The sequence below is a fragment of the Polychytrium aggregatum genome, assembly GCF_025602895.1.
Source record: "Polychytrium aggregatum strain JEL109 chromosome Unknown BJ171scaffold_28, whole genome shotgun sequence".
Lineage (NCBI taxonomy): Eukaryota > Fungi > Chytridiomycota > Chytridiomycetes > Polychytriales > Polychytrium > Polychytrium aggregatum.
The window spans coordinates 234,619-248,139 of record NW_026516230.1 but is presented as its reverse complement, the minus strand read 5'-3'; the positions used below and the strand labels follow the sequence as shown (position 1 = coordinate 248,139).

General features: G+C 57.1%; 4 protein-coding genes across 4 annotated transcripts; all 4 read right to left on the bottom strand.

Moving 5' to 3' along the window:
• Positions 1-501: 501 nt before the first annotated feature.
• Positions 502-1,441, bottom strand: BJ171DRAFT_426015 (ribosomal protein L6, alpha-beta domain-containing protein; the record flags this gene model as incomplete). The annotated part of the gene is made up of 4 exons (XM_053107751.1): positions 502-596; positions 757-970; positions 1,089-1,294; positions 1,396-1,441. The coding sequence occupies 4 exons, from the start codon at positions 1,439-1,441 to the stop codon at positions 502-504; spliced, it is 561 nt and encodes a 186-aa protein (XP_052964907.1).
• Positions 1,442-2,567: 1,126 nt separating this feature from the next.
• On the bottom strand, positions 2,568-5,514 carry BJ171DRAFT_600560 (plasma-membrane choline transporter-domain-containing protein; the record flags this gene model as incomplete). Its single annotated transcript, XM_053115024.1, has 7 exons — positions 2,568-3,307; positions 3,483-3,575; positions 3,684-4,036; positions 4,293-4,489; positions 4,643-4,837; positions 4,982-5,193; positions 5,368-5,514. The coding sequence occupies 7 exons, from the start codon at positions 5,512-5,514 to the stop codon at positions 2,939-2,941; spliced, it is 1,566 nt and encodes a 521-aa protein (XP_052964906.1). The 3' UTR covers positions 2,568-2,938.
• A 1,014-nt stretch (positions 5,515-6,528) lies between these two features.
• On the bottom strand, positions 6,529-9,725 carry BJ171DRAFT_444005 (plasma-membrane choline transporter-domain-containing protein). Its single transcript, XM_053108129.1, has 7 exons — positions 9,672-9,725; positions 9,141-9,361; positions 8,688-8,867; positions 8,220-8,443; positions 7,776-8,125; positions 7,439-7,531; positions 6,529-7,291 (listed from the first exon to the last, which is right to left on the bottom strand). The coding sequence occupies exons 1-7, from the start codon at positions 9,693-9,695 to the stop codon at positions 6,953-6,955; spliced, it is 1,431 nt and encodes a 476-aa protein (XP_052964905.1). The 5' UTR covers positions 9,696-9,725; the 3' UTR covers positions 6,529-6,952.
• Positions 9,726-10,490: 765 nt separating this feature from the next.
• Positions 10,491-13,377, bottom strand: BJ171DRAFT_600558 (plasma-membrane choline transporter-domain-containing protein). The gene is made up of 7 exons (XM_053115023.1): positions 13,108-13,377; positions 12,766-12,986; positions 12,163-12,351; positions 11,793-12,010; positions 11,277-11,626; positions 11,034-11,126; positions 10,491-10,914 (listed from the first exon to the last, which is right to left on the bottom strand). Exons 1-7 carry the CDS (start codon positions 13,357-13,359, stop codon positions 10,588-10,590), a joined length of 1,650 nt encoding a protein of 549 aa, XP_052964904.1. The 5' UTR covers positions 13,360-13,377; the 3' UTR covers positions 10,491-10,587.
• Positions 13,378-13,521: the final 144 nt, after the last annotated feature.

The window sequence follows — 13,521 nt, the reverse complement described above, 5'->3', positions numbered from 1 at the left end:
CAGGCGTCCGAGGGCACCCGCCGAAACTTGGGCTCAGGGATTTGACTTTCTTCCGCATCACACTCTCTCCTGCACACGATCGCGCCACTCCCTCTCCGCAGCGCTGCAGCAGATCGTCGAGTCGAGTCTCGGGTCTCGTGAGCTGGAGATGCGAGGTGCATCTTTATGGAGCAAATGGATCTGGGGGCTTTCGTCTCTGTTGTGCGACTTGATTTCCCGCAACAATCCGAAACTATATTCAACCCTTTGTACAGCAAGTTCACTCTACAAAACGAGGACGTCGAGAGCTTACTCCTTGACAACGTTGCCCTGCGGTGGAGGGTGGCGAGTGTGTTTGGATGAGCTCAACGATGCATTTGCCGCCACCGATGCCCCTCTCTCACCAAGCAGTGCACTGGCACAACATCATGGCCGTCCAGACGATGACCATGCTTCGTCGACACTCGCCGCGTCAGTCGCCTGCATGATCGAGTCGCGCTTCCGCAACACCAGCAGCTTGGCTCACATCATCCTTACCTTCTCAGAGACGTAGAGACCGTCCAGGAACTTACGGATATCCTTGTTCTTGACGAGAACGGAGGTGTGGATATCGGCGGCTGCACAGCATAAAGGATACATCCGTGTGGTCAGCAAAGCCCCTATTCACTCGACCAAACTACATACCAGATCATTTGGGAACGGGTTCCCCGACTGAGCCTGGCTGCGAGCCATCACACCCGCCCCGAGCCAGCCATCGACCCCTCGCTCGCTACTCACCAGACTGGGAGACGTTCTGGATGTCGTTTCCGACGAGGACGATCTCATCCTTCTGGGCGGTGGACAGAGTGACGGTAACACCATCACGCATGGCGATGCGGCGGACAATCTTCTCGCCCAGGAAGTTGCGGATCTCAACAGTCTTGCTGCTGTCAGCAATGTTGACGTTGATGGGGAAATGGGCATAGACGAAGCGCATCTTGTACTCGAAGCCCTGTGCCATTCACCCGAGGCAAAGTCAGCATCAGCAGTCTGCAGCGCAACAACCACTCTTGCTAGCTCCCTCGCAGTGTCGGCCGACTGCCACTGGCCGTGCTCCGTATCAATCCTACCTTGGTGACACCAGTGATCATGTTCTCGATGTGAGAGCAGATAGTGCGGATGCAGGCAACGTGCTTGCGGGCACCGTGCCAGACCTTGACGTTGATGGTGTTGGCGGTGGGGCGGGTGATCTCCATGTTCACGTGCTTGAACTCCTTCTGGAGAGCGCCGCGGGGGCCCTTAACGCGGACGGCGCGAGCCTTGACGTCGAGCTTAACTGTTGGGAGTGGAGCGTCGAAAGCGGCAGTTAGTTTCGTCGATGGTCGGTGGATCAATCGGCTGCGGCACAGGTCGAAGCGAGCGACGCCGGATACTGACCACCCTCGGGGATGGTGATGTCCTGTTCTTGAGAAATGAACTTCATTTTGAACTACTAGGGTTTCCAGCCTGCACGCAAGAGCACACGCATTCCAACGTTAGCCACATTGAACACGGCTGCGTGTGATACGATCGTCGCTCGAGCGGCGACCGCTGTTGCAGGAAAGCAGGCTCGATCCAGCAGGTTCGGGCAGACAGGCAGGATTCGCAGACGACGGATCGGAGGGTGTCGAGACAGAGCCGAACGATGGCCGACGAGATGTGGATTTGTTGCGGTGGAGCCTTCCGGTGACGGACAGCATGGATCGCTCATCGTAACGGAATCCGGTCGCTGCAGAGCCGATCGAGATGGAGCGATGAATACTGTCTGTGCCGGAGGATGTTGTCGACCAACTCGACTCGACTCGATCGCTGGGGATGGGGCCACAAGCCACGGCGCTGCATGTCCAATGGCGCGAAAGATTCCCCGCCGGTGGTGTCGTCAAAGGCTTCGGCGGTGACGGCCCGGAGGAGAAGTGCCGGCATTCGCTCTTGATAGGGGGACCACAAGTCCATTCCGAGAGGTCGGTCGAGTCCGTATCATCCATCCATCCATCCGTCCATCGGTTCGTTCATCCATCCATCCATCCATCCATCCATCCATCCATCCATCCATCCATCCATCTGTCATATCCTGCCTGTCTTGCGCCGTATATGTTCCGTCGTCGTATCGCGGTCTCTGGGTGCGTTTCGTCCACACAGCAGCGCCCACTAACCAATAATGCTTGTCGGCCACAGGAAAAGTCAAGAGGGAAGAAAGCAAATGGCTGCTGGCTGTGGCCTCTCTTAGTGTACGTTGTTGCTGCCCCTGTGTGGCTGCTGACACAGAACGCCACGTGACTGCGCGTCGCAAGAAAAACCAGCCTACTCGCGGACAGCCACACTGCGGCCGGCCCTGGCCACGATGTGGCTGGAACTGGCCAGAATGTGGCTGCTACTGGCCAGCTGGAGGCCAGCCAAGAGTCGAAACTGGGATCTGGAGATCGCAGAGCAGCTTTTCAATGTCGACTGCCGGGTCCAGCGTGTGTCGTGGATGCAGCAGATGCAGTGGACGCAGTGGACGCAGTGCATTTGCCTATTCATGAGCCTGCACTGCAGTCGTGGGTGACAGACGCTGGGCGATTCATGGTCGGGCCAAAGCCGATATGCGGCCGTGCCGGACAGCAGCTCAAGCACAACCACAAGCAAATGCCCATCTGTCCACAGCCATCGCACGCGAGACTCGGCTTTCAGGGGACACGGCGCGTTACAAACTTGAAGTAACATGTATTTCGATGCTGGAAGAAGCCTCGCAACAAAGAGAAAGCCAGTCCGGGCCTTCCGAGCAACCTGCTGAACGATCTCCTGCATTCACGACATAAACCAAGCCTTTCTTCTGCATCCGCGCTCCACCCGCCGCCGGATTACCACCACTCCTCCTCGGTCCGAACCAGCACATTGACGCACATGGTCTTGACAACACCAGTGGCTCCTGCTTCCGTAAATCGATGAGCGGCAATCTCCCTCAGACATACATCACAACCGTCCCCGGCATCGACATTGGCGGGGGAGTCGGGTCGACACGCCAGTCCATGTCTGGCCAGACCTGCTTCAGGGTCGCAAAGAGCTCCGGCTGCATGGCCTCGAGGGTCTGCGGGTCCTCGGCAATGCAGACCAGGGTGGCACTGGATCCGCTGCTCAAGACCATCGTCACGGAGTTGTAGCTGTAGATGCAGGTGACGACCCCGAGCGCCACGCACAGGCCAACGGCTGCAGGTGTGTTGGCAAGGCTGGGACTGACTTTGCCAATGATGTATCCCGCCGCACCTCCGAGCAGCGCCATGAAGAAGCCGCCCATGCTCATCGTCATGTCGACCAAGCAGTCGTTGATAAGCTGGGCGGTGGCAGAGGAAGAATGCGATGTCGTTGGGTGCGATGTCGTCGGATGCGATTAGATACGGCAACAGGCCCGCACAGTCAGCATCTGGGACTGTGCCTCTCGCTCCTGGGTCCTCGCTCGCCGGAACTGGACGAGGTGTTGTCAAGCCCGATCGACTACTGGCACTCACCACTTCGAGTCCACGCTGCTTGAAGAGCTGCCAGGTTGACTTTCCTGCTTCAAGATAGCTCTTGCCGTAGATGGCGATCTCGGTGAAGGCATACTGCTGTATCGTGAGCGACTGTGCGATGCACTCAACATGTCCATCGAACCATAGCCCTTCACCCGTAGCGAGACCCCCACCACGGCATCCCAGTTAGCGACTACTCACGCGGTTAAAGTAGTTCATGAGATCCTCCATGACCTTCAGGATGCAGTCCAGGCAGCACAGTATGAACCAAGCGCCAACCCCGGCATCCGACCGACTGACCGCATCCTTGGCATTGTTGATCATATATCGCAGCAACTGCATGAGCGCAATCAAGAGCGACCCAAAGCAGATCGACCCAAAGCTCGTGGTCATGGCCCGCTTGGCGGCCTTCCAAGTTGGGTTGGGCACGGCCAGGACAATGTTGGAAACTCCGGGGGCAGCCACGCCCATAAAATACACCGTGGCAAAGAGCCCGGCGCAGGTTACATGCACCACGTTGTTGATGACCTGGGAGGTCCAGTAGTAGATGAACACTAGATCGAGCGTGGAAATTCGCAAAGATCAGCAGCAGCAGCAGCAGCAGCAGCATACGCAATAGCAGCCACGGCCGAAGCAGCCTGGTGCAAAGTACTGAAGCCAAGCACAGCGTCGGTGGAAATAGCAGTGGCATCCCCAGATGCTTTCGCAAATTGCCAAACACAAAGTCGGATGAACGGGCGGCCATGTCCGCATTCGCGCAAGTCCCGGAAGAAGTCTCATCGCGTTTCTCTCGCCCAGCCTTGATCTTACCCAGGAGCAGCACCAGCAGCGAAAAGTAGGTGTTTCGAGCGCTGGCGGAGAGGGCTGCATTGTCTTCGATCATTGTCACAAATCCAGCCATGGTCAGCACCCAGACGACGCCAAAGGCCAAGGCCACTGCAGTGCCGACGATTGACACAGCGACCACGCTGGGGAACTGCTTGACGATCCTGGTGCTCGACTTGAGACTGTCGCAAGGGTTGGATATGGCAGCCACACCAAGGCAATGGAAAAATTAGTCACGGCCGTCGATAATAGGGTTACGCAGTCATGGAAACACACAATCAGCCAACTGTCCGGCACCTGTCGTCCACCAGTACCACTCCAATGCCGGGGCTTACATGGCAGCCGTGACAGGGATTTTGTTTCCCCGCAGTGCGAAAAAGACCCAGATCACCATGATGCCGTCCAGAACCACCAAGGTAATGGCGAGGCCGCCCAGCCCGGGTTGATGAGAAAGGAACAGAGCCAGCGCCATAAGCGCCATCATCGCCACGGGGAACCAAAAGGCCGCCTTGATCATCTGGATGGTGTATCTGGGACGACGGCATCGAGAGGATCAGCCACCGGCACCACATCACTCACCGGCAGCGATGCAAGCGGGCCATCTTGACTCCGCTGTACAATCAAATTCACAGTTCAACCTCCTGGGCACGGGCCCAAGAGAGCAGCGAACCCACCTATTGACCAACCAGAGCCAGAAGATTGTAAAGACAATGCTGATGGCGAGCAGCACCACAAAGGCGATGGCGATGGCAGCCAGATCAATTGGTGGGCTGGGATCGCTGGTGGTATTGAAGGAGGCATGGCGAACGTTGGAAGGAATAGAAACGGCTGCCATGACAACAAAGCCGGCGAAGGTTACGGCGTAAACCACCGCCGCCCAGACATCCTGCAGGGTGGAGTGTCGAGCGGTGTTAGCGGAGCATCTGGACCAGCCGATTCCCACACTTCGCTCTCTCTTTCTCTCACCGCCCGTTTCAGGCCCCTGAGCCGTCGTGGGAGCCACTCGGCCATCTCGGGAGCGATCGGTTCTGCAAATCATTCAAAGTATATGGGGAATCACCTGGTACTTTGGACTGGTGTTGATGACGGGCACTCGACTTGCCGCTGCCGTACCGTCCGGTAGCCCTCCACCACCACCGGCGATCCCAGGCCCGCCTTGACCGACATAGCCGAATGGCGACTCGTCCTTGAGCTTGTGGAACGACATTTGTCTGTGACGGTTGTGCTCTGGTTGATGAAGATACCGTTTCGAGTCGATGGCTTGGATAGCAAAGATCCGGTGCGCACTCCCAAGCGGATGAAGCTCTCCTGTCCACCGCCCAGCTTGACCTCGGCCTCGCTTTTTGAGGGACTGGGCCGGCCGCAGTTCCGAGTTACTCTGTATTGCAGGTACAGCTTTTGTCGGATCCTGCCGCCGACGAAACACGCAAATGTGTGTTTTCTAGACATTCCAGCGACCTATGACTGGTCGGCTACTTTGCTGTGCTTGATCAGAGTGTCCGAGGGCATACTCGAAGGGCCGGCACTCGCCGAGTCACTTTGACAACAGAAACTCGCTTGACATATCGTATTGGAGGCGAGCGAGTGATTGGATGATGCACATGTGCATCTGCTGCCCCATTCTCATTGTCTTGTCTCCATGCTTGGAGAGCCGATGTGCATGGAACTGATTTGGAGCCAGATGACTGCACTCCGTCAGCCAAGGCCTCAGTCAGTTGGCCACTCAGTAGTTCGCTTCGTCTACACCCTGCAACTAGCTCCATCGGAAGCCGGCGGAGTGCTGTCTCGACCGGATCAGATACGGTCGATTGCTGCGCGAGCAACTGATGACGGCAGGTCGGCTTTGGGTATGAGTCAGGCTACAGCCTTCTCAGAGATGAAACTCAGGGAAGCAACGGCGCTACGGGTGGTGCGCTCTGCTTCAAGATAGAATGCTTTCAAGCGATGGTTGCCGATGCCTTGCATTTCGGTGCATTCTGCTATTCTGTAGTACTCAAGACCACGCCGGATAATGACATGCCATCTTTTCTAGTTCCGAATGCACATCCATCAATCTCCATAAACGACCAACGATCGAACGCACAGCAAGTGAATCGCTCAACCAGAATAGCTGGCTGGCGAGAAAGCACGGAGCCGTCCAAATGGTCTGCTCTATCACATGACGGTGCTCACAATCAGCAACAGGCAGTGGCTACCACGCAAAGGAACGCAAACGAGCATTGTCCTGTTCCGCTGTATTGCTTTACCAAAGAATGCCAACAACACGAATGCACCATAGCCTGAAAACAGAGGCCTGGTGGAGGAAGAGGTTGAACTAGAAAGAGAAGCGAAACTGGAAATCGAGTCGAGTCCAGTCCACAAAACACACATTGCTGCTCGATCGACAAACTCCAGCAGATACCCAACACACACCCACAAACCAAGTGCCACTTCCACAGCAGACACATGAACCACTCGCCCTCTATCCATTGTATCGATGAAATCCTCACAAACTGTGGGATACCGCCAAAGCAAACATCTCATTGGACCCTGATCTCGCTCGTATCCTCGACCTCGGTCCTATGCACGGCCCTGACCTTGAGCTTATCCTTGTCCTTGCCCTTGGTCGCCAACTCTGCTGTCCCAATGTGCCAGCTTGCCCTCGTTCACATCGAAACAGGCTGATGAATGCCCCAGTTGATGCCGGGCCACGACTCTGCCATGCGCTCGAACAGTTCAGGCTTCAGGCGCTGCATCGTGCCCGGATCCTCGGCAATACACACAAAGGTGGTGGCTACACCCGAGATGATCACGCTCATCATCACGTAGAAGCAGTTGATGTTGACGACGAAACCAAGGACGCAGTACGTTGCGATCGTGGAGCTGTTGTAGGCAAAGTCGTTGCCGTCCAAGTAGATGATCAAGAAGCCCAGGGCAGCGCCGATGAGGCCGACGATGACGCCGCCGATGGTGATGACGTTGTGAATCAGGTTGTCGTTGATGACCTGAGCCCGCGGGTGGAGAATACAATCGCCCGTGAGGATCGCCAGAGTCAGCACCATGCAGCAATACCAAGTCCAATTGATGCAGGTGATGGTAAAATGCAATCTAGTATCACCGACTGACTCTCTGTCGCTGCTCTGGTCACTCACCGCCTGGAGTCCGCGGTCCTTGATCAAAGCCATCGTCGACTTTCCAGCATCGCAGTAGTCCTTGCCATACATGGCGACTTGGGTAAAGGCGTACTGTGAATGGCATCGTTAGTCGCTCGGCCAGCTGGAAGAAAACCCTGTCGAGCCGTCAAATTCCATCGGCCCAGTCCAAGCTCATGCTGCCCAATCTAGTTCCACTCTACTTCGTCGTGTTGCATCCGAAGCAAGCGCACTGAGCCCGAATCAAAAAAAATCGCTGCAACTCGCCACACTCCTTACTCCCTCTATCCACAACATGTGCACGCACGCAAGGAGCGGGGATACACGTGTCACTTACCAAGTTGAAATACTCCAGAATGTCTCGAATGCAGGTGAGCAGACACTCAAGACAGCAGCAGATCAGCATCAGCATAAAGTTGCCGTCCCGTGCGGCGCCGCTCTTCGAAGATCGTGCGAGATAGCGGAGTAGATCCAGGATGGCAATCAGGAGCGAGCCGAAGCAAATGGATCCGAAACTGGTGGTCAGGGCTCGACGAGCAGCCTTGGCCGTGGGGTTGGTGACGGGAACGATGAAGCGAAGCGAGTCGCCCTCTTGAGTGCCGGTGAAGTACACCGTTGCGTAGAGGCCAGCACAGGTGACATGAATAGTGTTTTTGATGATCTCGTGCGTCCAGAAGAGCATAAACACTGTCGATGTTTGGGGGAGAGGACAAAATCGAGCAGAATGGCGGAGTGAGCGATCTCTGTTGCGACTTGAGAGCGTTGGTGCGGCTGTACTTACAAAGCGTGACAAAGGAAGCGATCATATAGCCTGTGGCATGTGGGTTCATGACTTGGGTTCCGTCAGGCTGGTTGATGGGAGGGTAGTTCTGGAGAATGAGGATGATCAGCCCATAGAGGGTGATGAACCACACGATTTGGTAGATGATGCTGATGATCATGCCAACAAAGCCAGAGAAGATCATGGCTGGGAACTGTCGTGTGATACTGGCGGCCAGTTCCAGCCTTCGGGTTGGCGCAACGGAAGGAGCAGCAGCAGCATCAGTGTCAGTGGCCATGACGTCAGTATCGCTGCAGACTCATCCGTCCGTTCAGCGGACGGTGCGCTGGTCTCGACCGAATCAAAGCAGGAATGCAGGCAACCTCGTCCAGACTCGGTGCAGCCATCAATCCCGACCCATCCAGCGCGCAAGAAACAAGTATGCCTGGCAGGCAGCCTGCCCTCTCTGACCCGCAGTGCAAAACGTACATGACCGAGGCAAACGGGATCTTGGATCGAATCGCCACGTATGCCCAGGCATACAGGAGACCAAACACGATAAAGATAACGCCGGGGGCAATCGAGCCGCCAATCAGGAACAAGACCCCGGCCACGATTGCCAAGCCACACCAGGACCAGTACGAGAGCTTGATCATTTGGCGCGGGTAACTTGGACGGACGCATCGCGAAGAAAGTGTCGTGGGGAACAAGAGTCAGCGACGGTGGGCGAAAGTGCAGCGACATCGAGGTGGACTACCAGATAGCCAATGGTGCGAGAACGCGGCGGAGCGAGTACCGAGCTCCTCGAGTGTCGGCGGCCATATCAGGCCGTGTCCTAACCCAACATATCATGCTGAATCCAAGAATCCAATACATCACGCTTGGATCCGAGGATCCAATACATCATGCTAGGGCCCAGACGACAAAAGCTGCGCGCAGTACCTTTGCATCAACAGGAACCACAAAAGCCCCAGCAGGGTCGACGAGGCAATGAACACGAGGATTGGATAGATGGCCGCGATCAAGGTTGCCGGACCCGAGTTGTTGCTGTAGAAGTTGCTTGGCGCAAACGAGTTGTTTGACAAGAATGCTGGAAAGCCTCTGTAAATGGCGTAGATGTAGGCAAGAGAGCAGATGACGTAGAGGACGGTGGCCCAAACATCCTGCGGATATCGGGTCAGCATGGCGCAGCGTAGGCACAACAGGGGGTGAGCAGTTCTGCTTTTGAGGGCGATGCGGCCAATCTTGGCTTCCATCGAGCACCTCTGCGCGTCAGGGGGGGGGGAAGATGCTGGGAAGCCATTCGGTTCACGCAGCCCTGGTGCCCTCACCACAAAACCCGACGCGACTCGTCATCTTGGACCCTCTCGGCTGCGTTGCGTGTTGGGGGAGGAAACGCCTGCTCGGCATCTGCTTCGTCTTCCCCCCCCCTCTGGCCGCTCTGTATCCGCTCCATGAAGACCGCGCGCGTACCTTATATTCCGGAGTCGCGTTCATCTGGGGCGGCTTGGCCGGCGGCAGGATGTACTTGACGGGCTCGGGCGAGTTGAGAGCCGCGTTGGACGAATCGATGGCCATGGCCGGGGACGAGACCGCACCTGGATTCGACATCGGGTTGAGGTCTGCGGGCTGGTACATGGGAGGTGGAGGCTCGGGACCACCCATGGGTGCTTGATACGGGTTGTATCCAGTTGCGCCCCCATACTGCTGGTATCCAGCCTTCTCAGACCCGGGCTGCGCTACGGGAGGTGGAGCCGAGTAGGGGGTAGTGTACGAGTAGGTCGCCGGGGAGGGCGATGCCTGGGAGTAAGGCGCGCCATAGGGTGCCTGCGGGGGTCCTTGAGGCTGCGGGAAAGGGACGGGAGCGTTTCCGGCAGGATAGGGAGGCTGTTGGTACTGCTGCTGGTACTGCGGATGCGACGAATAAGCGGGCTGCGCGTAAGCCGACTGAGGATACTGAGGCTGGCCGCCGGCACCATACGGATCTGGGTACTGGCTGGGCGGAGGCCTGTTTGGCTGGTAGTTTTGGTTGTTGGAGTACATGGTGGCTGGCTCGCACGCACGCGCTGAAGCGAATAGCACGAAGCGATGGATGACAGCAAAGAAGGAGCAGGGGCGACGGGAAATGGGCTCGCCGGCGAGGACTGGCAGACAGGGCGGGGGCGATCCAAACTGGGCGCGATGGCGGGTTGACAGCAAGGGGCAAAATGCTCCGATCAGGGGGAGGGAACCGGATACAGTGATTGCAAGGGGGCGACCGGATCCGGCTGAAGAAAGGGAACCCTAATCGGCTATGTTTCTGAAACAACTATATTCTCAAACATGTTTTGGGGTTACTCGAAAAGAAAAAAGGTACACTTGGAGGCGTCGAGGGTGACGGTTGGCTCGCTCACACGCGCTGGATGGGCCAGGAAATGTCGGGCCAGGTGGCTCTCAGTCTCTCAAAGAGCTCGGGCTTGAGCTTCTCCATCGTCGCGGGCTCGTCGGCAATGCACACAAAGGTGGCCGAGACACCCGAGGTGACGACACTCATCATGGAGTAGAAGCACGAGGCGCCGAGGAGGAAGCCAACGACGCAGTAGGCGATGTAGTAGCCGGTGGTCTGGGGAATGGTCTTGTCAATGTCGACGATGAAGAAGGCAACGAGGGCGCTCAGGACGCCGACACAGAGGCCGCCGAGGCTAATGACGTTGTCCACCAGGTTGTCGTTGATGATCTGCAAGAGGACACAAGACCGGTCGCATAAGAACCCGCAGTCAAACAAGGCGGCAGCCAGCCATATTGTGGAATGGGAGAGAGGAGATTCAGATGCAAAACTGGCAAAGCGACACTCACCGCCTCGAAGCCACGCTCCACAAACAGGTTCCAAGTGGATTTGGCAGCTTCGCAGTAGTTCTTTCCGTAGATAGCAACTTGGGTGAACGCGTACTGAGGAAGATCAAGAAAGTAGGTGAGCGGCGAGCGGTTGCTAAACGCTGGAGGATGGACACGGCTGAGCAGACGGGCCAATGCCCGTGTTGTTGCTGGCGCTCCAGCATCAGAAACGAATGCAGCTACAAGGGAGAGGCAAACACATACGTGGTTGAAGTAGTTGAGGATGTCCTCCAGACAAGCCAGGATGCACTGGATGCAGCACATCAAAAGGCAGAGAATCCAGTTGCCGTCCTGGGCAGCGTCGCGCTCGGCCATGCGAGCAAGGTATCGGAGCGTCTGGATGATGGCAATCAGCAGCGAGCCGTAGCAGACCGAGCCAAAGCTGGTGGTGAGCGCATAGCCGGCCGCCCTCATGGTGGGATGCGGAACAGGGACGTGGATCTTCTTGGATCCGGGAATCTCGGTGCCGGTAAAGTAGACGGTTGCAAAGAGGCCCGAGCAGGTGACGTGGACGGTGTTCTGGACGACCTGGAGAGTCCAGTAGAGCATGAACACTGGACAGGGCAGAGAGCGGCGGGTAGGTCGGAGTTGTGTAAGCGCGGAGAATCGAGGGCAGATGAAATATGCGTAGAGCCCAGCCGAGTCTGGCGAACCAGCACTCCATGGCGACCTAGATGCGCCGCATATTTGGCGCAGCCTAGCAATCAGCGATCAACCTACCGAACACAATGCCGATGCCGGCGTAGGTGGCGATGCCGCCGGTGTTGACTTGGCCCGTGGATGTAGTGACGGTCGAGTTGGAGTTGGACAGAATCAAGTTGATGCCATAGACGGTGATGAACCAGACAATCATAAAGCCAATGGTGATGACCATGCCGATGAAGCCTGCCAGAATTGTGGCCGGGAACTGGCGAGAGATCGAAGTGGTGGTCTCAAGCCTGGGTGGGCGGACCAAACAAAGGACGGGTGAGCCGAGCGGCTACAGCAGCGACAGACAGATACACAAGAGCCGCACCAAGAGGAAGGACGCAGGTTGTGTCTCTCTGCTCGTCAGGTTCTGCCCGACAAGTTGCTGCATGCGATCGCTTACATGATCGAGGCGAACGGAATCTTGTATCGGATGACCACGTACGACCAGGCATACAAGGCCGCAACCAAGAGGATCACGACGCCAATGACGATGTTGGTTGTTCCGCCAAGGATGATGACGTAGACACCGGTGGCGACGAGCATCAAGCACGAGGCCCAGTACGAGATCTTGATCATCTGGCGGGGGAATCTGAAGGCAGAGAGAGAACGATTGAGGATGCAGCATCAAGAAACCAGGGGGGTGGGCTGGTGTGTTGCCATGGGGGCGAGGTTGATGGATGGATGTGGATGTGGATGTGGATGTGGATGTGGATGTGGATGTGGATGTGGATGTGGATGTGGATGTGGATGTGGATGTGGATGTGGATGTGGATGTGGATGTGGATGTGGATGTGGATGTGGATGTGGATGTGGATGTGGATGTGGATGTGGATGTGGGCCCCACAGAGTACAAAGCAACTCTGCATGGGCTGTATGGATCATGACGTTCGCCGATGCATCCGGCCACTGCGGCTGGCACAGCCGCAGTGGTGACTACCCCTCTGTCCAGCCAGCCAGTCGCTGCACAGCCACCCTCTCCAAAGGAAAGAGGCTGGATACTTACGCCTGGATCAGGATGAACCACAGGAAGGTGAGGACAACCGAAACGGCCAGCAGAATGGCGATGGGATAGGCGATTTGAGAGGCGGTGAGGGCCAGCGTGAAGCCCCGCGCCGAGGTGACTTGGCCGGGTTGGAACGACGCCAGCGTCTTGGGGACGCCCAGGTAGGCGGCATAGGCAAAGGCGGCCAGACAGAGAATGAACAGCAGGGCGGCCCACAGGTCCTACAGAGGCACACAGCAACGCAGAGGCAGACGAATCAGTCGAGAACGCAGAGCCATGGCCTGCTTGGGACAGACAAAGCCCCGGGCCGGCGACGACGCATATGCGAGCGGGATCACATACATTCCATCGGCGGGTCTCGACGATTTTGGAGGGCAACGGCGATCCGGCGGTGGTGTATTTGGGGTTGATGAGAGGTGCATGGGTGGACTCGTAGCCCGAGTGATAGACGGGCGGTGCATTCGAGCCCGGGGAGTAGCTCTGCTGCGGGGGGTATCCCTGGTTTGAGTATCCCTGGTTGGAGTATCCCTGGTTGGGGTATCCCTGGTTGGGATAGCCCTGGTTGGGCTGCTGCGAGTTGTAAAAGTTGGACATGGCGATCGGCCGTGGAGGAGCAAACAGCAGCAGCGAAGGGGCAGGCGGGCAGGCGGGCTTTTTGTAGCGCCAAGAAGACATGCGGCTGACGTGTCCGCGCAACGCCCTTTGCGCCGCCACCGAAACTCTGCGCGGCTGTCCACGTGCTGGTGGTGGTGCGGG